The sequence below is a fragment of the Varanus komodoensis genome, unplaced genomic scaffold (genome assembly GCF_004798865.1).
Source record: "Varanus komodoensis strain SLA01 unplaced genomic scaffold, ASM479886v1 scaffold24, whole genome shotgun sequence".
NCBI classification, from domain to species: domain Eukaryota; kingdom Metazoa; phylum Chordata; class Lepidosauria; order Squamata; family Varanidae; genus Varanus; species Varanus komodoensis.
The window spans coordinates 17,900,309-17,925,646 of record NW_025335641.1 but is presented as its reverse complement, the minus strand read 5'-3'; the positions used below and the strand labels follow the sequence as shown (position 1 = coordinate 17,925,646).

The following is a 25,338-nucleotide window of genomic DNA, read 5'->3' as shown; positions in this document are numbered from 1 at the left end:
AGACTGTAGCCATCCTGGAAATTCTATGTTTTTTATTAGAAGCCTGAAATCCACCAAGTGGGGTCTAAAATATACTGTATCTACCTATCTATCTATCTATCTATCTATCATTCTCACACACACACACACACACACACACACACTTAAAATTCAGTAATTATGCAGCCAGGGATTTGTGCTGAGTTCCAGAACTGGATGGGACTCATAACCCTTTCCATTCAAAATTCATCCATGGTTACATTAAGTTTCTTTATTTCAGCAGAACAGTGTGGGGCATGGGGAGGGGGCCACAGGGCCTTAGAAACATTTTAAGCCTATCTACAACAAATAGCCCATAGATCTACCAGTGTATTCACATCTACACATATGCCCGCCCGCCCCTTGAGATCAGCAGAAGAGGGCCTTCTCCGGGAACCCTCCGTGAAGGATATTAGGAGGGTAAGTACTCGGACAAGGGCTTTCTCTGCGGTGGCGCCCAATCTATGGAATGCGCTCCCCAGAGAGGTCCACCTGGCGCCGTCATTATTTGTTTCTCGGCGCCAGGCGAAGACCTTTTTATTTAAGCGTTATTTTAATTGTTAATATTATTTATTTTATTCTTTGGTCAGGTCGACTCAAATTATATTGTTTTTATATTGTGATTACTTATTTATTGTTGTGAGCCGCCCTGAGGCTTCGGCGAATGGGGCGGCATAGAAGCTTCCTAAATATATAAATAAATCTACTTTCTGCCCACCCTGGTCTAGATAAATGTTCTGAACTTCAAGGCTAACTTAAGGAACAAGAACTACCACAAAGACTCAATACTTTTATGAACAAGACTGAAGACACTGAGTACAATGAGACTGAAGACAAGGAACACATAAAATTTGCATCTTTGATCAAAAAATCTAACCTGAATGTATAGAACTGAAGCCAGTTGCAAATCTGCACGTTTCAAGTGAAGATGACTTCTGTAAGCCCTCTGAATTTTAGTAGCGGCAATATGATGATATACAGCAGCTGCTAAAGAAAGCAGACGAGTCTGCTGCCTCTCTTCCAAAACCTAAAGAAAGTGAAAATTAACTGAATTAGTAGTCAAAGCAGAAAGCAGCCAACTTTGGGGTGTCCATTGTTCTGATTCTAATGTACAAAAATCAGCAAGATGTTGATGTACACTGATTTATCTGTTTGCTTTTCTATCAGAAATACCTTCCCGATCTCTACCTTTCAGCTTCACTTAAAGTGCTTGCTATCCGTCTACTCAGAATGATGGAGAGCACCCTGAGCTTTGTGCAAGCTCTTTGCACCAAGGGTACAGAATATGGATGGTGAATGTGTGTGCCTCCAGATGTTGTTGGATTACATCTCTCATCTTTCCACAGTCGTTGGCTACATGCAGTAAGACTGGTGGAAGTCCATGCAATATCTAGAGGACCACGTGTTTCCCACCAATGGTATAGACCATGAACTCTCATTCCATAGAAGCAGAGTCTGAGGAAGGAGGTGTGAAATGAAGCTTAACTGGTTCAGAATTCAACCAGTTAACTCCTAGGATTCTTACTAGTTTACCTGGATGGAGCTATGCTACGCCAATTCTAAAGTTACTTTTATGTCCCAAATTTTTACAATTGTATTCGCTTGGTTTTGCAGCTTTATGTACATTGCCGTAAGATTCTATTTAGCAAGGAGTGGTATTTAATTAAGCCAATACAAATAAAATATCAGAATCTAATCTACAGATCATTATTAAATAAAAAATGGTAACAGTCCACACTTAGTAGGCTACCTGGTGTCACAATTTCCATGTTTTATCCTTCCCAGGGGAATAACAAACATTCCAGTCCTATAAACTACCCTGAAAAGAGCTATACTGAAAGCTGACACATGTATTTAGAAAAAAAGACTAATGTACATCTCAAGTCACATATCTGCTTAGCTGAATTTACGTGTTTGATACCCTTAAATTTTCCCAATAAAAGTCAGTTTTATCACTAGTTACCTTTTTAAACTGTTTTCTAGCACTGTGTCTTCTATATGCAGATTGAATTACTACTACAGCTGCTCTGGTCACCAGGAAATTCTGCAAAGCTATTTTTGCTGCCACTGTTGCTCTCCATTTCCTCTGAATTAGAATTGTAGAAGCTTTCATCTTCAAAAACCTATAGTAAAAACACATTTAAAGATTTAATTCCTACAATCTAAGTTTTTTTATTTATATAATTCCAAAATGTAATGAGAATGATTAGCATTTAAAATTGTTCATGCAGCATATTTTATTACCATATCCTCTGTTTCTTAGCTCTTTGGTAGCTCTGAATTACGCGTGTAGCTTTCTCAATGGCTCTGTATTCTTTCATTGTTCTGCATCTGATGAACCACGCTTCTGGAAACATACTTGGATTCTGTGCTGCTAATTGCCTTACTTTATAGCCCCTAAAAAAAGCCTAATGGAGACATGTATGCATAACATTACTATTGCTTTAAAATTGTACTTACATCTATGCTCTGTTCAACACAAAGAACTCCAGTTATTACAAGGTATCAATAGAGACTCACTTCATAATAAGGGAAGCAAACTGAGGATCGATTTATCCAGAATTTGTGCATCAGGCACTTTCTACAGACTTTTGATTATTCAGCCTTAATCAAGCATTACTACATGACATTCAAATGCTGACACTACAGGTTAATTTGTGGGTTAATCAAGCCACAGATAACATAGGTTATCTGGCTGTTTAACTCACAACTAACCTATAGCTAGAACATCAAGTAGCAACTCGCAACCACAGGCTAAATATATTAAAAGATAAAGAATGAATCTGTTATGCATTGTGGAAATGACATGCCATCATTACTCATGAACAACATTAGTCATAAAAGAAAGGAATCAGTCTTCTCTGTTAGAATGAAATACCCCAACATACACAAACTCTGAAATAAGTCCAGTAGCATGACTGACTGTATATACATCAAGAATGAATGTAGATATCTACCATCAACTCATATAGTTTTAAACCCTAATGCCAACTGTTGTAACATTTAATAAATGATAATTCAAGGTCATGTGATCTGCAATCCTCTGAATCAAAGCTCCTTGAAATTATACTGCAGAAAACAGTAAATCCATACAGAGAGGAAAAGTCAGCACTAGTCTCCTTGTATGCACTTCCCTGAAGTACTGGTCTGTTCAAAATATGTTGTTAATGGCACCATGGCAAAGACTGCTAATCGTAATACATAAGGACAAGTTTTTATTTTTTATTCCATTCACCATATGCCAGTGTAGAGTTTTTCTAGTGCAAACAAAACCAGCCAAACAAACTTGAAAGCCAACATAAAGGGGAAGAAAAATCAGGTTCTACTTAGCCAAAATTCAATAGTTTTGCACCGTTCATCCCATTTTTCAAACAAAGAGCTCTGAGCTCTCATCCAATTGAGCAAGTTGGTGGAAAGATCAATTTAGAAGAAATATGACAAAATAGGAAAGATCAATGAAAGGACTGCTACTTATATTTAATTGTGGAACAGTGATCTAAAGAAAGCACCATAGCACTCCCAACCACTGCTGAAGAACAAATAAAATCACATGATCCTTCCTATATCACCACTGCACCTGATTGTAGGAGTCTTGCTGGGAATCATATTTAGGAATACTGTTTCTTCCTCCAACAGGCCCAGCTTTTGTTGATATATAGAGATGGAACTATGTTTTGTGGCTCAGCGAAAAGGACCTAGATACCAGTAATGGACAGACATCTCACACAATAAGGAATATGATGCATAAAACCCTGATTCATACTTGCCCCACTAAAAGGCTAAAAATGCTGTTTATTTCACCATGACCTTTGGCATTCACTTCCACTTATGAATCAGTAAAAAATGTGCACAAGATCCAGTCAAACCTATTTTTTAAAAAAATGTAATGGATCTTAATGGGAAAGATGTATGTCCTTTGTTTTAGAATACAAAATAGCTTAACCAATCTATCCTTTGTTTCCAATATAGTAAAGAAAACTAGTAATAACCAATATGGCAGCCCACAAAACACTTCCGAAAGGTAGAATTTAAGAGGGAACCATCGCCTAGGCATTCCTCAGTTGGGTGCTCTCCAGATGTGTTGGACTTCGTCTCACACCGGCCCCATTCAACATGGCCAAGGGACTCAGTGGGAGTTATAGTCCAATATAGCTGGCGGTCACCAGGCTGAGAAAGAATGCATTCACATCTTAATTATAGTAGGTGTCTAGTATCATACCCCCAATCACACTTTTAACTCAAGGGTTGTTCTTGGAGATAAATATTTAACAGTAACCTTTAACAATTAATTCTAGGAAAAGTATTTCTAATACCTGAATTTTGATTGCACTTCTTTTCATTTTGCATAGCCTTCGACGTACCATGAAACCTCTCACTAAAGCCTGTATGATGATGATACTCTTTAGAATTTGTAAATAAGCCAGGCTCTGAAGTTTTACAGTCAAATGAGATGGATAACACTTTTGTATTAAAAGTGCAGTTTCCCAGCACTTCCGGGACTGTTCTCTAGTTTCACTTCCATATTGACTCTGTAACACAAGAGTTTCAGTTCTGAGTGGACTAAACATCCTATGATCTGCAGCCACACAAAAAGAGGATTGAATTTTTCTTGCTGCACGTGCTTCCTTCCCTTTTCTGTGTGCTACTGCTCTACGATAGGCAGACTGAATGATCAGCACAGAACAGTGCAACAACTTGTAATGTTTGCGCTGCACATGCATCCGATAAAGAGACTGGATGGCAGTTGCTGAGGCATGCATGGAATTCAGTTCTTGCCTTGTTCTCATGCCCCTGTAAGTTGCCTGAATCAATATAGCAGATCTCCGAAGAGTTAGATAGGCAGTTCGCTGCTGTTTCGCTTTCAGGTAAGATCGGTAGCAATTCTGAATGGTGAGAGCAGCATATCTCAGCCTCTGGTAAGAAAGCCTAGCCCTGTGCATTCTAAATAATGCTTGAATTGCCCTTGCTGCTAAATGCATGCACTCGACTTCCTTCCTTATTTTGAAACCTCTGTAAAAAGACTGGACACTAACAATGGCTGCACGAACCAAAATGTATTCCTGACGCAGCCTTCTTGCCAGAATCAATGCTCTGTACCGTCTCTGAAGGACTACAGCAGCCGCTTTCAAAGCGAGGTAACTTCTGCGTTGTTTCTTCATTTTAAAATTTCGCTGGAGCACAACAGCAGCTTGGTGCCTTTTTAGACAGCGTCTTGCCTTCATCCTGCGAAAAGCCTTCTGAATGCAAACTGCAGCTGTCTTAACAGACGAATACTGCTGGACTGCAATTCTACTTAGCTTATTGGCTCTGACTCTTATCTGGATAACTTGGGCTGCCCACCGCGTCTTTCTGTAGTGACACTGCTGCCTGTGTTTTCGATAGTGGCTTTGTATGATCGTTGCAGCATCGTGGTGCTTCTTCAAAGTATGCCGCGTTTTCATTCCTCTGTAGGCAGCCTGAAGAACCAAAGCAGCACGGTGGTGTTTTAAGTACAGCTCTCGCACACGTTTTGCCTCCCTGTATGCTCTGTAACGCTGCTGGATTGCAACACAAGCAAACTTCATCGCTCGGAACTGAGTGTAAGCGATATGCATTCTGAAGGAGGATTGGATAACTGTACTAGCCCTGTGCATTTGTTTCAGAGATTTTCTGACTCGCTGACCTCTGAAGGTGGACTGCAGCACGACAGCAGCTTTATGGAGGCAGAGATACATTCCCCGCTGCTGTTTCGCAAGCACTGTAGCTCGGTACTTCTGTTGAATTGTCACAGCAGCAGCTCTGAGAGTAAGGAAATGTCGCCTCTGAAGAAAAGTTTTAAAGCTCCTTTGAATGATGGTGGCCGCTGCATGCATCTTTCTCAAATGAAGCCTCGCCCTCATGCCTCGGAATGCAGACTGGATTCGGAGGGCGGAACTCTTCATCTGCCTGTATTTATGCAGCTGAATATTTCTATTTTTGCAACCACAATACCACTGCTGGATCAGTTTTGCTGCTCCAACTAACTTTAAGAAAGATTTGCGTCGCCTGTACATTCGATAAAATGACTGAATAGTAGTTGCAGACTGGCGCAAAGTCTTGAGCTCCTGTCTAACTCTCATGCCTCTGTAAGCAGCCTGAAGGATGAGAGAAGAATTCCTTAGCTCCAGATAATGTTTCCGTTCATTTCTTCCTCTGCAGAGAGCTCGGTATCTTCTCTGAATTAAAATAGCTGCCAATTTCATTGTCTGATATCTAGCGTGCTGCTGTTTTGAGAGTATGGCAGCTCTGTACTTCCACTGGACAGTCACAGCAGCAGCTCTGAGAGTAAGGAAATGTCGCCTCTGAAGAAAAGTTTTAAAGCTCCTTTGAATGATGGTGGCCGCTGCATGCATCTTTCTCAAATGAAGCCTTGCCCTCATGCCTCGGAACGCAGACTGGATTCGGAGGGCGGAACTCTTCATCTGCCTGTATTTATGCAGCTGAATATTTCTATTTTTGCAACCACGATACCACTGCTGGATCAGTTTTGCTGCTCCAACTAATTTTAGGAAAGATTTGCGTTGCCTGTACATTCGATAAAATGATTGAATAGTAGTCGCAGACTGGCGCAAAGTCTTGAGCTCCTGTCTAACTCTCATGCCTCTGTAAGCAGCCTGAAGGATGAGAGAAGAATTCTTCATCTCCAAATAAGATTTCCGTTCCTTTCTTCCTCTGCAAAGAGCTCGGTATCTTCTCTGAATTACACCAGCTGACAGTTTGATCACTGTAAATCTAACTTTATCCTGATGCATCCTAAACATAGCTTGGATACGAATAGCTGCCCAGTGCATATGTTCAAGTTTTTGCCGTGTTTTCACACCTCTGTATATTGCCTGTATTCTAACAGCTGCTTGCTTCAAAGCGAGGTATTCCTGCCTTTTGCTGCTGGCTAGAATAGCAGCACGATACCATCGTTGAATTGTGATAGCAGCTTGCCTGAAACATTTAAGTTCTGCTTGATTGACATGCATCCTGTAATAGGACTGTATGACCACAGCAGCTCTGTGCTGTCTTTGGATTTGCCTCCTTACAACATTCCCTCTCCAAGCTGCTTGGAGTTTTACGATTTGTTTGTAAAGCACAACATACTCCTGCCGTTGTTTTGCACCTGAAACTTTGGCTCTATAATGCTGCTGAAGTGTTAGAGCAGCATTTCTCACCATCCTAAATCTTTGCAGAGCTTTGTACTTCCTAAAGGCAGACTGTATAGTAATTGCAGCAGCATGCTGTTCCTGAGTCCATTTCCGGACTTGCCAGCCACGCCAAGCTGCCTGCAACAAAATCACGGCTGCTTTTGTCTTCAAAAAACTTGCTCTAATTTTGGAACTGGCTTTGGAAGCCCTGTACCATTTCTGAATCACACGAGAAGCTTGAATCAATGCTTGGTATCTCACTCGAACAGTATAAGCCCTAAATACCGCCTGGATCTTAACAGCAGCCATATTTTGACGCTTCAGTGTTTTACGGAGTTTATAGCCCCTGAAGGTGGCTTGTAAACACACAGCTGCCTTTTTTGTTTGCAAGAACTTCTGCCTCTGAGAGGTCTGCTCTCTGTATGCACGATAGAGTATCTGAATAGTAGTAGCAGCTCCACGCATCATTAGAAAATGCCGCCTCTCTCTCTTCATCCTGTACCATGCCTGGAATACAACTGCAGCCTCTTGCCATTTCTAAAATACAAGAAAAAACATGGTTGTCACAGTTATTTCACTTGATGTTTATGTTTCTACAAAGCAATCATTATGTGCCATGTAAATTTATATACGCACAGGCACTCACACTTAAACTTTATAAAAACAGATTCTTTTTTACAGAAGTGTGTGCTAAAAGGCATCCTAACAGTAACATTTATGTTACTTATCCTGAAATATTACAGTGCTGGTCACACCACCTAGCAATTTCAGCTGGCTGGATTTGATGGAGATTTCATATGAAAAATCCATCATACCTGGTTGACTAAGGAAGACATTCTATCTTCCTCATCCTTTGCCCTTTTTAATTTCTTAAGTTCCATCTGAGCCAAATATCTTCTCCAATACTTTTGTATTACAACTGTTGCATTCAATTCTTGCTTTTTAGTCTGATAAAAGAAAAAAAATAAAACAGCAGACTATGTGAATATTAAAAAATGTGTCGTATTTCTGTAAAGTCAATTCTGCTGACAATTTAGAGCAAAATGAAAAGCAATGGGGAAAATACCTGAGCAAGTTTTACTTTAAATCTGTAATTCCTCCAAGTAGATTGAATCAGCCGAGCTGCTCGAATTTCTTTAGAAAGATCAAGAAGTCGTGAACACAGAAATGATACATAAGTGATAACTACCTAAAAAAATAGAACAGAGAACACTGAGCAGCTTAATAAATTCTGATTGGACAAGGCAACTGTGAATCTTAAGGTCATGATTACCTTCTCATCAGGTATCGTATTAGACATGTCTGAATGGTGAATCATAGCTGGAACACCACCAAGATCAGAAACTGCAGCATTAATCAGCTGGAAATTTTTCTTTTCATTGTCAAGGAGCTCTTTATAAAGCACTGAAGTAGTTATAGCTTTAAATAAAGAAGACAAAAAGTGATTGAATTCATTAAATCATATACAATGATAGAAGGCACCTTCCACCTGCCTTCAAGCACCACTTAATGAACTCACTTTGGTCGAAACTTCCATTGAGAATATTTAGAGAAGAATCAGACTCCGAAGATGAATTTAGGGCAATGGAACCACTTTTGGTGCATTCGACTGTTTGAGTAGTGCGTTGGCATACAGCTTCCAAAGGAATATAACAAGGATGATAATGATGGATCAGGAAACATAATACTCTTCCATCTGAAAAGGATACTGTGAAATTTTCCGCCTAGTTAAAGAAAAAAAGAACTGTACAATTATTTGCTGCCAGTGACATCTCATATTAGTGCTTATACCAGCATACCATGTACTAAAAAGGGCAATTCTAAGCTTTTATTCCAAGTAAAATAATTCCGCGAAGTAATTCTGACCTTGGGCTTACTCTTCAATGTATTATCTTACATTAGCATTCCTTGGCCACTGGAATGCTCTAGATGCTTTTGACTTCACTTTCATCTGCCCCAGCCAGCTTGGCCAGTAGCCAGAGATCCAATAGTCAGAGAGTTGTAGTCCAAAGCATCAGGTTGGGGATGGTTTTCCCCCAGTTCATACTTCTACTTCAAGGCCTGGTATGCTACTAGGCCATTATACTTGTTATATTCTGCCACATCTTACCTTAAAACATGTGATTTTAAAACAAAAACAAAACAAAACCTCAAGCTCAAAAGAGGTAGTAATCAGCCACTTAATTCCCAGACACCCTCTCCTATATAAGGAGGCAAACCTAGTTCAATGAAACCTGCTAAGAAAACTGGTAGGACTGTGAAAAACAGCTGATGATGCACCATGACCTCATCATACTGGTTTCATCTCCTAGAACAGTAACACAGCAGAATCAAAACAAATGTGGATGCCTTGGAGCTTCAGGTAATGATTATGACTGGCACTTCCACTGATTAGTGAATGAAACTTTGGTCTTCCAAAAGGATAAGCAATATGCAGCCCATTAATGGCATATGATCCTGCCCCACAAAATTAAAAAAAAAACCTAGAACGGCATTCGTAGGAGTTACGGCCCAAATTGTCAAATGTAGATTCTTTGCAGAGTGAAATATGCCCTTTTGGCACACTGCAGTAGCTCTAGAGTGCCAAGAGGGTTAAATTTAGCATGCCAACATGCTAAATTTACCTATTTGTAGAACTCTGTGGCAATATAGAGCACTTTGCTGCAAAACTTTAGAGCCCAACTGGCAATTTCCGGTCTCTCCCCCCCCCCCCCCACTTTTTGGGGCATGGCAGGGGGAGTATACCACAAAATGTGGCAAGGGAGAGCAATGGCCCTTGGCCCTCTGGTCATTTATCCCTCCCTGGTTGCCCCCCTTTCCCCAAGAAAGACCAAAGAAAGGTCATCATTCAGTCCTAATTAGCTTTTCGGAAAAAAACAAAACATATCCACTTTAGAAGTTGTTGCAGGTGAAAGATTTATGTACCTTGACATTGTAAGATCTACAGACAGCATTCACCCAATCCATCAGCAGCTTTACTTTTTCACTGTAGTTTTCAGATGAATAAAAGCTATTGCTGTCCTTTCTCACTTTGCTAGCAGCAGAAGATGCCAAAGCAGTAGCCTTTGCTTTTTTTTCATACATGTTGTTTAAGAAACCAATTTCTTCTTTTAACTGATCCATATCTAATGACACATTCACCTAAGCAAGAACGCACACAAAACAGTGTTCTTTTTTCTTAGCCTTTATTTCATGCAGTTAAATTGATAACACTGAGAAATTATTTTCAGAAAACATCTAAACTTTGATATTTACAGTTGTTTGAATCAGATTTTTTCTCAAGAACTTGCTAAGAAACTGGCAAAGGGCAAATTCACACAACATAATAAGCCACACTATTCAAAATGTGCTCAACAAATGACTGGGCAGCTCGTGGGTTGGATGTACTTTCCCCCTTCCTCAGTCATCCCATAGGTAGCCCAGAGGAGGACACTACGGAAGATCAAACCATCTACCTGCACCATTACACTCACTGCAGCCTGACTTTCCCTTCAAAGGTTTGCTGGGGCAGATCACAAAACCTGACCATCAAGCCAGCTTTCACGATTCCCATTTCTCTCCAATAAGCCTCAGTGAAACCATGGAGATGTAGCCTATGGTTGCCCCTCAATAATTTGTGCAAATAAGAGGGTTTGATTTTTTTTTAACCAGCCTTGCCAGATGAGAGCATGTCCAGGGATGGAATGTACCCTGGAGGGGTACTGGCGAGGGAAGGTCACCAAATCTGACAGGTATCCACTCTGTACAGTGCCTAGTCCAGACAGCAGGTAAATATTTTTTTTTCCCTTTGCAAGCATCTAACAAGTGTCGGATGCCAAAACTTCAGACGCTTGCACCAGTCTGAGAAATATTTATTTGCAAAAGGGGCACATTTCCCCTTTTTGCAGACAGTTCCTCAGGTTTCTTCTGAAGTGATGAGGTACCCCTACAATCCCCTCAGTTTGGGAGAACGTTAAAACCAGAAGGGGATTGCCACAGACAGGTTTGATCTGTGTAAAGCTCCTTAAGTAAAATGAATTGCAAAACAAAGCATGGCTTGTTCAGGGTAGCTCATAAGAAAAACTTAGACCATTCAGACAAACTCATCCCTTGTTTGGACAACATATTAAACCATTCAGCTTATTATGTCATGCAAATCCTGTAGGTTTTCAGAATAACACTTAAAAGGCACCAGAAAAATGATGTGAAATATCTTTGAAAGCTTTAGTTTTGTTGCTTAGGCCAAGGGGTTACATGGCCGAAAGCAATGCTAAGAGTGTAATCTTAGACATACACGTATCTGCTAAAAAATAAATCGCATTAACTCAATAAGGCTTACTTGCAAGCATGTATAGCGGGGACAGCCAGACACGCTCAACAGAAAAGCCACATAACAGTACATGTCAGATGCATGAGAGCCACAAGTGGGTGCCCGCAGGGCAGCAAGGGGCAAACAGGTGCCCACAGGTGGCAGTGAGCTGCAAAATAAACTCAAAGAGCCACATTACAGCCTCAGGTTGCAATCCTTCACAGCCGTAACTAAATTAAGATTTACTTTTGAGCAGACATGGGTAGGACTGCCATAAACAAAACTATGCTTTCTTTTATGGGAACTACAAGACATAATTGCCAGATTTAACTGCAACGATCACGGTTCAGCAGAAGGGTAATAACTGGATCTACCTAATTTTTCTTTCTGGCAACCTGAAAACATGCTAAGGGTCTGAAGATACAATATTACATATCCTAGAATGTAATACATCCTCAATGTATGTTGTAAGGATTATCCTATTTTTATTATGCATACCTGAAAAGCAAACACTGTTTTCCACAGCAATGCAAATGTTTTCTCTCTGTGCCGATCCACAATATCCTTTGCCTCAATTGCTGCACCTATAAATCAAACTTGTCAAAGATTAACAGAATCCACACACTTGTTTTATAAGGCTTTGTCCTGGCAATGCTTCTGAAAACCTACCATGATCATCTTTTAACTGAATCCCATGGTCTTTCAATACCTGAAGGGCAATTTTGACATTATGCATCTTTTGAAGTCTGCTTATTGCAGGAACTCGTAAGTTTTTGGAAAGACTCCAGTCTGATGACAGAAGCTCTAATGCTCTCCTGAAAATAGAAACATTCCATGTTAAAAGTAAACCACTACTTCACAAGTAAAATCTTTCTGTAGCTTCAAAAACAAAAATTAAAAACTTACACCAGGCGAATACCACATTGCAAATCTACAGCTAGATTTGTTACAGCAAAGTCGAATTCATCAAGTGGCGTCTGCACGTGATTAACTGGAAAGCCTAGGAAGCCAAGGTGGCGAGACAAATCACCTTCTCCACTTAGAAAATCTCGAGAAAATGCTAGTAACAGCTCTTTACTAGACTAGAAAGAAAGAAAGAAAGAAAGAAAGAAAGAAAGAAAGAAAGAAAGAAAGAAATCAATACACACTTACATATAAGCAGGCTACAATTCTGTGCAATTAGTGATACTAATTTTCAAGAAGAGATGTATTTGACTCTGCTATAAGGTAAGCAAAAAAAGTATCTATAACCTCCCCTTCTTTGCCTTAACCCAATCGTGGGCATTAGGCCTGCTAGTTGCCATCAGTGTCTAAAACTTCAATAAAAGCAGACTGATGACTGCCTATTTCTCAACATACAAAGAAAATCAATTTGCATTTCATGCCAAGCACTTGATTTTCTTTTGTGAGTAATAAATAATATTCACAGGAAATGCACAGATCATTTAAAATTCATATGGCAGTTCTTTTTTGTGGCTTTCAGAGAAATCTGCTAATAAGGCACAGAGCTAATGTAACAGAGGCTAAAATGAGAGTACCTTGAACTTGGCATCTTTACAAAAGAGGCACGGGTCATGATCGATAATTCTAGACAATTTGGCACGATCAAGGAAACAAACCAGTAGCAGAAGCTTTTTCAGTGTGAATTTGGATAATGCTTCTTCGTGACCTATAAAAACAACATCAGATTTTATAAAGAGATACATGTTACAGCTATGAATCAAATCATACAAGAGTAAAGAAACACCATTACCATCTCGATAAAGGTGAGGCACAGTTGCATGTCTGTATTCAGCTGCAATATCTGGATTCCACAACAACCGATTGAGTATAAACATTGCCAAGCCCATCACATCACTGTTGCTTTCCAAGGCAATCAGTTCACCATAGACTGCCTGTTAGATAATGACATACAAGTTTAAAAACCCCAACAGCAATACAGTTCAGATCTTCAGAATTTAGCCGTGATACAGAAATATAGCAGTAACAATACAATATTTACAGTTTTTTCTCTGACAAAGCCAATGAAAATGATTCAGGCTCAGGTCGCCAAATAAAACATCAATGGTTAAGCAGCTAGTAAATAATTCAGTCCAATCTCCAAATACAGTAAAGGAGTTTGCCTTTATTGAAAAGCAGCACAAAATTGTTGTAGGGAAGATACTGCTATGTTCTGCTCTATCATTTTGTTTATATTTTTCATAGAGATAAGAGGCCCTTTGAACTACAATTTCTATTCTTCATGGCCTAAGAAAGGCTACAAAGTTCACAAGTTTTAAGATGATTTGCAATCCATACCTAACAAAATTATGTTATGCAATTTATGAAAAAATTCTTGAAAAAAGTTTAAACCAACTGTTAAACCAACCTACAGCATCCTCGCATTTCTCAGAGGATGGGCAGCCAATAGATGGTGGGAGGGCTGTGGAAGTGAGGATTGCCTGAGCACTCTCCTCCCTGCCCCCACCAAAAAGAAAAAAGAAAAAAAAACATTTAAGACAGCCAATTTCTAAATATTTATACCAGCTCGCAAAGAGATGAGCTAGAGGCACCACCAAGATTTCTTGTACGATGGTGATGCCTCACTCCTCCCCTCCTCCCAGAATGTCCACCCAACATTGGCTCTGAGGTTGGTCTTGTGACCTCAGAATGGAAACAGTGACTTTGGCTGTGAGGTTAGAGTTGGGGCTTCAAATTATCCTACTGTCATTTGGAGAGCACCTAACTGCCCCAGGACTGCATCTAAATGGTGTTAATCTAACCTTTGAAAGAAACTTTGAAACTAAACAATTAGTTTAGGCTTGACTGAGCAAATTGGAAATAAGATGAGACAGATAGCAAAACCTGAATAAGCTAAATGAATTTGTTTCTTACTGCTAATTCCACATTAATTTCATTAACTCAATGTCAGGTCCATATCATGCATATCAAGTTTTAACTTGTTTTATTTAAGATTATTTTTACTTGATATTTAAGGGCAACAACTGAGACAATAATGTGGGAGAAAGTGAAGGAATGATGACTGATGTCAAAAGAAGGCGCCAATTCATGTTGCAAGAAACAGATTGCTAAATATTGATTTATAAACAGATTCCTATCTAATATTTCAATTGCCTATGCAACTATTCAGAGTAGCTTGCAAGCGTTTAACACTGCAGTCATAAAAGAAAAGCAGTAGTAATTAAAAAGCTTCTGTCCTCAGGCATAACACTAGGTATATTATGGGATGCATAATGTGAGATTTGACTACTGACAATCACCGTTACCAAGCTTTATGTTCTGCACCAACCAGACTTAGGATCGAAGAAGTCAATGGTCAAGCCAACTTCAAGCCAACTGCACAGGAGAAATGTATTGCTTCAAGTATACTATTGTCAAACACTTTAACCATTTAAACAAACACTTACTTCCAGACCTATGCGCAGCCATAGTGGGTTATAGCATAAAAGCCAGTTGAGGATTTTCTGCCTCTCTCCTGCAATGAAGACATGAGTAAGCGCATAACAAAAGGGAAATATGGCTGGAAAGAATATTACATATCCTTATGTATCCAATATGAAGTTGAAACTGTGTATTGTGGATGATAGAACTAATGGGTATGCAGAGGCTGACCCATTTCACTGTATATACACAATTTGAGACCACACTTCAATTTTCCCGTTTTTGGGCAAGGTGTTGGAATGTGTGGTGGCGGGACAACTCCAGGTACTCTTGGATGAAACTGATTATCTGGACGCATTTCAGTCCAGCTTCAGACCCGGGTACGGTATTGAATCTGCCTTGGTCGCCCTGTATGATGACCTGTGCAGGGAGAGAGACAGGGGGAGTGCATCCCTGTTGATACTCCTGGACTTCTCAGCGGCTTTTGATACCATTGACCATGCTATCCTTCTGGATAGGCTAGCGGGATTGGGAGTTGGGGGCACTGCTTTGCAGTGGTTCCGCTCCTATCTCAATGGCCGATTCCAGAAGGTGGTGCTGGGGGACTATGGCTCTGCGCCATGGCAACTATGCCATGGAGTACCACAGGGTTCCATTTTGTCCGCCTTGCTATTTAATATCTACATGAAACCGTTAAGAGAGGTCATAAGGAGGTTTGGGCTGTGGAATCATCAGTATGCTGATGATACCCAGCTCTACCTCTCTTTTTCAACCGATCCAGGTGAGGCAGCAGCTGTGCTGAACCGGTGCCTGGCCGAGGTAATGGGCTGGATGAGGGCCAATAAACTGAAGCTCAATCCAGATAAGACGGAGGTTCTGTTGGTTGGTGATTCGAGCTCCTGGGTGGGTGACTTGGGTCTTGCCCTGGACGGGGTTGCACTCCCTCTAAAGGACAGGGTCCGCAGCTTGGGAGTGCTCCTCGACCTGAAGCTGTCCTTGGAAGCTCAAGTGACAGCGGTGGCGAGGAGCACTTTCCTTCAGCTTCGGCTAATCTATCGGCTGCGTCCCTACCTGGAGGAGAATTGCTTAGCAACAGTAACACACACAATGGTTACTTTCCAGTTGGACTTCTGTAACGTGCTTTACGTGGGGCTGCCCTTGAAGACAGTCCGGATACTTCAGATGGTTCAAAATAGAGCTGCCAGGATGCTGTCAGGGACTGGGCGTTATTCTCATATAACCCCAGTCCTCTATCAGCTTCATTGGCTTCCCATCGAAGTCCGGGCTCAATTCAGAGTGCTGGTTATTACCTATAAAGCCCTAAATGGCTTGGGACCAGGATACCTTAAGGAATGCCTTTTTCCCTATTTGCCCTCCCAGCCCCTGAGATGGGCAACAGAAGCCTCCTCCGGGAACCATCTGTGAAAGAAGTTAGGAGACAGAGTACCAGGAGAAGGACCTTCTCTGTGGTGGCGCCCCAACTGTGGAGTGCGCTCCCCAGAGAGGTCCGCCTGGCGCCGTCAATATATGTTTTTCGGCACTAGGTTAAGACTTTTTTATTTAATCAATATTTTAATATGTTTTAATATTGAATTTTAATATTGTACTTGCAGCCAGAGTGGGTCATTAATTTATTTATGTTGTTTGCCATCTAGAGATGCTGGTAATTGGATGGCATATAAGTTTCATAAATAAATAAATAAATAAATTTTCTCTACATAAACAAAAATTACATTCTTACCAATGTCCTTCCACAGATGTCTGTCCTTTCGAACTAGCAAGCGTTTTGCTTCAATCTCAACCTCGAGCCTTTTTATTGCTTTAACCATTTCATCAGAGGTAAACAGACGGCAAGCTGAGCGGCGAAGCTTATTTAACTTGCACCGAGCTGTATATGCTCTTAAAGACGCTTCTTCTTTGGTTGGTGCTTTAGGAACACTGCATTTATGGTAAGACTCTGTTCCCAAGATAAGGGATGCAGCATTGACTGAAAAAACAATTGCACATATTGATATATCTTCTCCCACTAGAAAATCTGGTTCAGTCAACTGGAGCAACTTGTTTTGCTAGTATGTTTCTGTGACAGAACTGTAGAAGCCGTATTTTGACTGGGCGAGAAAGCCAAACAATTGGATTCTTGTGCTCTGTAACACAAATTTGGACTAAAAGGTCTAATAACCAATTTCTATCTCTGATTCTGGAATATTAGCAATGTTAATATTGCAACAGTTTAAGGGGTACTTCATGCCGCAAGTTCAAGTAATCAGGATTTATAAAAGCTCCACACAAAAAGGGATAGAACAGGGGTACAACATTTAGGAGTCCAATTATAACAGTTTTAAGTAGACAGTGAACAATTTTTAAAATAAATGAGAACTACAGTACTAATAAGAAGCAATCTAATTACCATGAGAAAATACTGTTTCCCAAAGGTGAAAACAAATACAATATGGACAGCCTTGAATTAAGGCTTTCAAGGAAGCAATGTCCTGAAATACAGACCCACATTTGTTACAATGAAACAATGTTTCTTAATCAAACTTGCCAAATTAAAGCAGCTGTGCACATATGAATCCAAGAGATGATTCAAATCAATAAATATGCCAAAATGCATTATTGTTTATATTATTTTGTGGTTCTATGTTATTTAGCTATGACGGCTCAAGACCCAGTTACCTTGACGAGCACCCACACCTATATATGCCTACCCGGCCTTTGAGATCTATCCTCCTGTGTGAGCCATCCCCTAGGAAAATGAAAGGGGTGGATGCTAGGAAGAGGGCCTTTTCTGCAGCTGCTCCCCATATATGGAATGCTCTCAAGATTTGCCTGGCGCCTTCTTTATACACTTTTTGGCGCCAAACAGAGACCTAACTTTTTTTTTAAAGCATTTTAATAGTTGATGCCACTAAACCTGTTTAGGCATACAAATGCTATGAATGAATGAATGAATGAATGAATGAATAAATACATGTAATTATTTTATTGTTTTTACTAAGTATACAATGATTTTACTGCCTCTGAATTCTGTAAGCTACCTTGTAAGGAATTATTTTAAAAGGCATGGTAACTAATGATGATAATTTATATCCTTCCATTTCAAAAAATAGTCTTTGTTTTGCATTACTCTCTCCTTTCCTATGTTCACACTGTAAATTAAATACTGAACTCAGACAAAATGGGTTTTTAAAGGAAAAAATCCATCATAAAGAGTGCCCCTTTGTTTTGGGTTTAATTCTTTTCTATTATTGAATTAGTAACTCTCTTACAAAGTCTTATAGATCCTTAATCCACCAAAGGAGTTTTTTTCCAACCATTCAAATGCTCAATGGAAAACCAATCCAATCAACCTAGCAGGTTAGGAAAGCATTTGTTTTCCGTTAAACATTTGAATGGTGGAGGAAAACCACCTACAAGTCATGACAGAAGTTCCTACATGTCATCAAACTAGCCAGTAATAATAAATGTTTCTCTTCCCATCTAGCTGCTACTTGCAAAAGAAATTATTCTGGAATTGTTACCTTTGCTGATAACAAACTTTTTGTTTGATACTTTATAACTTAAAATATATAAGATCCCCATTGTGAAATTGTTATTCTTTAAAAGATATTGAAACATTTAAAATATTTTTAAAAATAACAAATAGCTAGAAATCAAACTAAACAAGCATCCCATAAAACAAGTCCCAGATTGCCAACCAGGAGAAATAATGCTCCATCACTTATCAGAAAGTCAATTGCCTGTAAGCTTAGACAGGTGTTCAGATGTCTTCCAGATATCATAAATGGGGAGGCCAGCCGGATCTTCCTGAGCAGACAGTTCCAAACCCTAGGTAAGGCTAGAGGAAAGGCCCTCTCAAGTGTGCTTGCCAACAGCAGGACACACAAAATCATCCCAAATCATAATTGGCAGGGACAGTCATTTAATGGAAAGTTTATAAAAATGCACACTGGACTACTGAAATCAAGAGCAAGTTTGGTTTAAGTGCACCCTTTCTGAAATATTACAGACTATGTAGATAAGTTTACCTTGGGAAGTATCCATTTTCACTGTAAAGTCATCAGGAGTAAGTACAAAATTCAACCACCAAGTAAACCCTCGTTGCTGTTTCTCTATCCAGCGCTCGTCATAAAACATGTTCTTGGCCGCAAAAGGCATTGGATGTCTAGGAACATCTTTTAAAAGAATTAAGTTGTGTTAATTTTCTACATGAAGATCCCAGTCCAGTGACATATACAGCACTGTTCTATTATAGAGAGCAGAAGCTAAGAAACGATGACACAGACATCCCCTAGTACATATATTATCCGAGGGTGCATACTATGGGATAGATTCAGAGCAATGCCTAATGGAGTTTCACTTGTGTTGAAGGCCATCTTTGTTATTCTTCCTTTCCACTGCTACTCCTGAAAAACTGCTCTGGAGGGTTGGAGCAGTTTGAGAAATGACACAAGTGTCTGTAGGTGGAAGATAAAAGATGCTAATTTCAAGCAGCAGGGAACCTCTGCTGGTTCCCGTTGCCTTCTATGCACAGAAGGAACAGCAAACTTGAATCCAACCCAATTTAACTGCACTTACACCTAGCTTTTCTATACATTTTACTATTCAGTATAGCCAAAAAGATGTCCAAGGTGGCTAAAATAAATTCATATTAGAAAGCAAAGTACATCGTAATCTTTTAAAGGAGCATGTTTATATTGAGCTGGGTTTTATTGTGCTTTTTCAGAGATGTAGTAACAATGTATTTACATAACATCAGAATGTGGAACTTGAGATTGCTATAAAATACTTGTGGAGATCAAATTTTCACCTAGCACAATATTTATTTTATCAGATTTATATCCCTCTATTTTCCAACAAACTCAAAGCGGCTTACTTCATTCTCCGGCTGCTGCTCTCAATCTTATCCCCAGAACAACCCTGTGAGGTAGGTTGGGCTGAGTCTCTGTGACTGGCCCAAAGTCACCCAGTTGGCTCCATGGCTGAGCAGGGACTAGGACCCAGATCACCTGAGTTCCAGTCCTGCACTCTTAGCCATTATACCATACTGGTTCTTCACATGTACCTCATAAAAGAGAAAGAAGTGTTCTATATTTATATTAATCTGCAGATATTTTACCATACTTCTTCAAAGATTTGTCACTGTAAATCCATAATCCAGCTAAACCCTATCAAGTGCACAAATAAACTGATAAAAAGGGATTTTTCCCTTTTTCCTGGAAAATACAAAGAATCAAAATTTACTCTCACCTGTTTTCAAAGGCTTCACAAATGTCAGATGAGACTGTGCAACAGGAACAGTATTTTTACTTCTTCTAACAGTCTTTGATTTTTGTGATAAGGTACCTGAAATTTTTTTAAAAACAGGAATATTGTCCAGACCACACTAGACTAGAAAAGGCGAAAAACAAAGAAGCCATGCAAGTGAGCCATAATTTTGTGGCGATCTTTCTCAGCTGAAAAGGTTTATTATTTCAAGATTATATAAACCTCTTCAAGGTATACAAGAAAAATCAGATAGTTACTGCTAGCAGCAACAAGGAAAGAAAAATTTACATGAAATCAGTGTGTGCAGATGAATAGAGCATCAGTGATGGGGGGAATTGCATGTAAGACCTGAGGATCTGGCACAGGCTGGGCACTTCTGCAGTACATGTCATACGAAAGCTATATACTTTGGGGGTACTAAACATCAGTGCCATTTGCACACACAAACACTCACACAGAGACTTCCACTGTGCTGCATTCAGTATGATTTACTGTAGATATAACAAGACAATTCCTACCAACGTGCAATAGCAAATATTTTCTTTAATATAACCATTTTTTAAAAGCATACATTACCCATTCTTTTTTTTGGACTTTGCTTCCCTTTGTTCACAGTTTTTGGAATGGTTCTTTTGAAAGCACTCTGATTTTCATTTTCTACACAAGATACCAGGATTTTTTTTGTTTCAAAATTCTCTATGTATTCTTTACATCCACTAATAGTATCTTCTAAATATCCTCCACACTTTCTTTTACGTTGATATGAAGATGACACCAAACAAGCAGAACCTGTTTTGACTTGGAAACATTTAGCTTCACCTGAGACAGGTTCTATAACTGGAAGTCTTGGCAACAGTTCCGATTTTTCAGTTTCAGGAATATCCACACATTGCTGTATAGCATTAGAAAGACATTTTCTGGAATGTGGTTTCAGCATCTCTAGTCCTTTTCGATCAGAAGAATCTGGCTTACTTTTAGTAACAGTATTGGAAAGAACAGGCCTTTTTTTAAGCTGTTCTTTCTGGAAACAGCACACCTGGTTTTTGTCAGTTTTTCTGTAGCTGCTAATTTTTTGTTCAACTGTCACATATGAAGGTGTTGCCATTTTTCTATCGTGTACATTGTTACGAGATTTCTTTGCAATCTGAGGTTCCACAGAAAAAGTTACAACTTGCATCTTTTCTTTCTGTTTTGGAAAAATTGTCCTTGGCATGCAAGATTCCTCACTTGGAGAAACAGACATAGATTTAGGAACCTGTGAGGTTGGCTGAACAAGTTGATTTTCTTTTAAAAACTGATCAGGTGAAAGAATTGGCACTGCTCTAACAGGTTGTTCAGTAAGTTCATAGGTATTATTTACAAAGGAATCAGGGCTTAAAAGCTTCCTATGGTTCACAGCAACCTGCCATCTTTTTGATTGTTCTGGAGTGCAAGCTGAATTTGTATCAGAACTTTGTAGAGTTCCCAATTTGGTTTCCACAGAGTAGTCACACAGTGGCATAATAGAACTGGTTTCTTTTACATCCTTCAGTAATTCATCATATACTGCTGTGCCAGAAACAGGATATGTAGTTGATCTCCTCATTGAAAGAGGGGTATAAGTGGCATGCTGGTTTTCTTGAAGGATGGGACTAATAGGAGAGAGAGAGCGCTTATTTTCCAGAAGGATTAAAGAATCCTCATTAGGTGAAGGGTGATCTATGTTCACTTCCCAGTTCTCACAGGCCCGAAGAGGGCTTCTACCTCTATCAATTTTTTCAGGCATCTGAAAAGCTGCATCAGCATTTTTAATAGATCGTCTTTTCTTACATCGTGATTGTAGTGCAGGAGTTCTCTTTTTAATAGTATCCCAAAGACACTTCTGAAAATGACACCAATACAGATAAGCACCTATTAATGTGCATATATTAAAATCCCCAAATGCATATATAATCCCTTTATTTCTCCCTGTATACATAATATAGGAGCAACATACATTTGTTGTAATATTTTTGCTACTAATACAGCAAGCTTCAGTATTAATCCAATCTTGCAAAGTAAAAAGCAGTAAAGATAGCAAGTTGTCAATATAACCTGACACATCCAGTATGCTGAACTCAGTGGCTGTTTTCAATTTTGTGGAATTCAAAGCATTTCATGCATCCCAAGGTTGTTAAAAGCAAGTGAACTACCCAAAGATTTTGGCAGGAATGGGGAAGGAGGAGAGCTGTGGAGATTTTTAGGAAGTGGAGACTTTTAGGAAACTTTCATCTATGGAACGTTTGATTAAACCACCCCAGTCTGCTTCCTGCTACTTCAAATACTGGCTGGACACCCTACCTACAGCTACCCAGAAGAAATTTTTGATCTGCTGAAGAAACGATAAACAACTGCATGCAGAAGTTGCAAGCCAAAGCAAAAACCTAGACAGTGCCTAGAATAAGCAAAACAATAGAAACTAGAACAATTGTTTACCTTTTTCTTTAAGGATTGCTCTGCAACACCCAGCAAAACTGCTTGATATTTAACCACATCATTTGCAATAAAGGCAACGAGTTCCCGAACTTTGCCACCTTCCAGTGGTGTCCACGTTATTGAAATGAATATTCTCTCTCCAGGCTGCAAAAGAACAGCACGAAATATCAGAGGGAGCATATTTGAACATATGCAAAAAAAAAAATCTCCATTTTCAAAGACAACAGCCACATAGATCCAGATGCATCTCTTTACATGCTGCAAGCAACATCTAGGCTGCACAGCTCCATCTAAGCATATTTTAGCCATGTCCGTGCTTCATGGAGACAATGCTCCCAAATACAAGTGGGGCATCAAATCAAGCCAGAACTTTCCCAGGAAGCGAAAAACGGCTCAACTGAAGCTGTCATCGTTTGGGCAGATCAGGAGAAATCACGACTCACTGCAGAAGACAATCATGCTAGGGAAAGGCAAAGACAGAAGAGGAGATCGGCTTTGAACGGGATCAGTAAAGGCAGCCACAGCCTTGAGTTTACAAGAACAGAGAGGGCTGGTGAAGGTACGCATTTGGATCGCTACAAGTCGGACGTGACTTGGCAGCGCGTAACCACAGCAGCGCCACGATCAACCACACACTCCGCCCTGAACGTGCCCGGCTCCTGTACGGATCCTCCCCATCCTCACGGAGGCGGCCCTGCCAAAGCACCTGAAGATGGAAGGGGCCCTGCTCCACCGTGAAGCCCTTCGAGGCGGGCGGGGGGCGGCAGACGGCCAGGCACACGGGCTCGGCGTTGGCGTTCTCCACGGCCAGGCGACAGGCGCGCGAGGTGCCCACGCGGACGGCGCCGAAGCTGAGGAAGGGCGGCCGGGCGAAGTGGCTGAGCCTCAGCACGGCGGGGCTGCCGCCCGCCCCGGCGTCGTCGCCATCGCGGCCCTGGCCGGTCGTCCAGCAGCGCCGCCCCCGCGCGAGCGAGCCCAGCGGCCTCCCCGCAGCCATGGCCCCGGGGGCGGAGGGGATCCGCCGCGTCGCCTCTCCCCGAAGCGGCCCAGCGCGTCTGCCCGCGGCGCCGGAGACGCTCCTCGCAGACCCGGACCCCACAACCGCCGCTCCGGGATTCAAACTCCGCGGCGGCTCCAATCAGCGGCGCCGGACGCCTGACCAATCCCCGCGCCGCAGTCTCCTTCCAATCGCCGATAGGGAAAGGCTCAGCCAATCGTTCGAGCCGCCCCTTGCCCCGCCTCCTTTCAGCCGTTTCAAAGTACTCCGGTTGTCAAGTTCCTGCCGCCCACCAATGACGCGAGAGGGTTTATTTGAAAGGGGTGCGTGGGTCACGCGTGTTTGGACGCCGCGGCGGGGCGTGTTTGGGAGGCTGCGTGGCCCAGCTGGTTGCATTCGCGGGGTCTCTTTAAGGGGCGGCCTGATGTCATGATGGCCGACGAATATAGGAAGCTGTGAGGCTTCTCATCTCTGAAGATGCATAGGATCTTACGCAGCAGTAGAGGCGGAATGAGACCCGCGGATTACTGCATAGCCTTACTGGGAGCTGGGTATTTCCCACGGCCAGGGGTCGGCAACCTTTGACACTCAAAGAGGCATTTGGACCCATTTCCCACACACAAGAAAACACTGGGAGCCGCAAAACCCTTTTGACATCTGAAATGAAGATAACACTGCATATATCGTTTTTTACCTTCATGCTGTGCATATCTCATTATGATTTAGCTGCAGCTCTTGTTCAGTCACTAAAAACTGTTATTTTTCATCTTACATCATAAACTAGTAGGACTCCTTTCATATATTTTGAATTCATATATTTTGAACAGCTTCCTGAAGAGTCAAAGTCAGTGCTAAAGGGCTGCATGCATTAAACAGCAAACCCCGTAAGTTCGTCAGCAGTAAAAGCAAATGAATCTACTCACGTATCATTAAACGTTTGGTTTTCTTCAGAAACTTCCTTTCTTCAATTTATCCATGGTTGGCCTACAGCAGGGGGCGGGGGAGAGCTCAGTAAGGAGATATAGGTGTGTTTAGTGACTGATTAGCAGATAAACAGTCAAGTGCTGTGAATTGTGACAGGTCCCAAGCACAGCTTTTAACATTCAGATAAAGGAGATTACATTGGGACAGAGAGAATCTTTTCAGCAGCTTTTCGTGTAACATGAGAGCCTGCAAGAAGCTTGTTTAGCAGAGGAATGTAGCGATTGACTTAACTAGCTAGCACTGCCTTCCTGAGTGGAGCTTCCAGCAGATCAGCGGCTGTGCCGGCGTGTGTTTTGAGCAATGGAGCCGCAGCAGAGGGGTTCAAGAGCCACGTGTGGCTCCGGAGCCACGGGTTGCCGACCCCTGCCCACAGCAAAGGGTCAGATGGTTTAATGTAATATGTGCTTAGGTCCCATGTTCAGTCCTGAATATCTACTGTAAAGCTAGAAAAAACGAAACCCTGGCGAGCCAATGCTGGTCAGCGAATGCAATACAATACAATCTTCTGACCTATCTCTAGAACTAAAGATGACGAACTTTATAAATCGTGCAGCCTAGCTGCTCTCTAAATATTCTTTCACCAATTCCCCTTCCTTGCAGCTGCACTGGTGGATTACAGAAATGATATGCAGCAGCTCAAGTTTTGTTACTTGAAATGTCCCAGAGTTGAATCATGGATCACTGGCAGATAAAGGTTTTCTTATGCAATGGCCCTGCACCAACCAAGGGAATTTTAGGGACTGTCCAGATAATATATTCTAAAAGGATGAAATACCTTTGCTGGGACTTAATTATTT

The 25,338-nt window shown here is 40.9% G+C and overlaps 1 protein-coding gene across 2 annotated transcripts in view; it reads right to left on the bottom strand.

Annotated features, from left to right (window-relative positions):
- Positions 1-21,945, bottom strand: part of ASPM (assembly factor for spindle microtubules) — a 29,160-nt gene extending 7,215 nt beyond the window's left edge. Inside the window, exons 1-20 of one of the 2 annotated variants that reach the window (XM_044432366.1) lie at positions 20,683-21,945; positions 20,089-20,184; positions 18,867-19,013; positions 16,580-16,825; positions 14,865-14,932; positions 13,211-13,352; positions 12,996-13,126; positions 12,364-12,539; positions 12,127-12,272; positions 11,956-12,041; positions 10,095-10,310; positions 8,689-8,893; positions 8,443-8,588; positions 8,236-8,358; positions 7,985-8,116; positions 5,067-7,706; positions 4,332-4,547; positions 2,263-2,426; positions 1,982-2,141; positions 896-1,045 (exon numbers count right to left, since the gene is read on the bottom strand). In XM_044432366.1, coding sequence (XP_044288301.1) covers positions 896-1,045; positions 1,982-2,141; positions 2,263-2,426; positions 4,332-4,547; positions 5,067-7,706; positions 7,985-8,116; positions 8,236-8,358; positions 8,443-8,588; positions 8,689-8,893; positions 10,095-10,310; positions 11,956-12,041; positions 12,127-12,272; positions 12,364-12,539; positions 12,996-13,126; positions 13,211-13,352; positions 14,865-14,932; positions 16,580-16,825; positions 18,867-19,013; positions 20,089-20,184; positions 20,683-21,871 — 6,579 coding nt within the window. In that variant the 5' untranslated portion in view covers positions 21,872-21,945. Of the gene's footprint in view, positions 1-895; positions 1,046-1,981; positions 2,142-2,262; positions 2,427-4,331; positions 7,707-7,984; positions 8,117-8,235; positions 8,359-8,442; positions 8,589-8,688; positions 8,894-10,094; positions 10,311-11,955; positions 12,042-12,126; positions 12,273-12,363; positions 12,540-12,995; positions 13,127-13,210; positions 13,353-14,864; positions 14,933-16,579; positions 16,826-18,866; positions 19,014-20,088; positions 20,185-20,682 lie in introns of both variants that reach the window. The other variant, XM_044432365.1, reaches the window with a different exon arrangement.
- Positions 21,946-25,338: the final 3,393 nt, after the last annotated feature.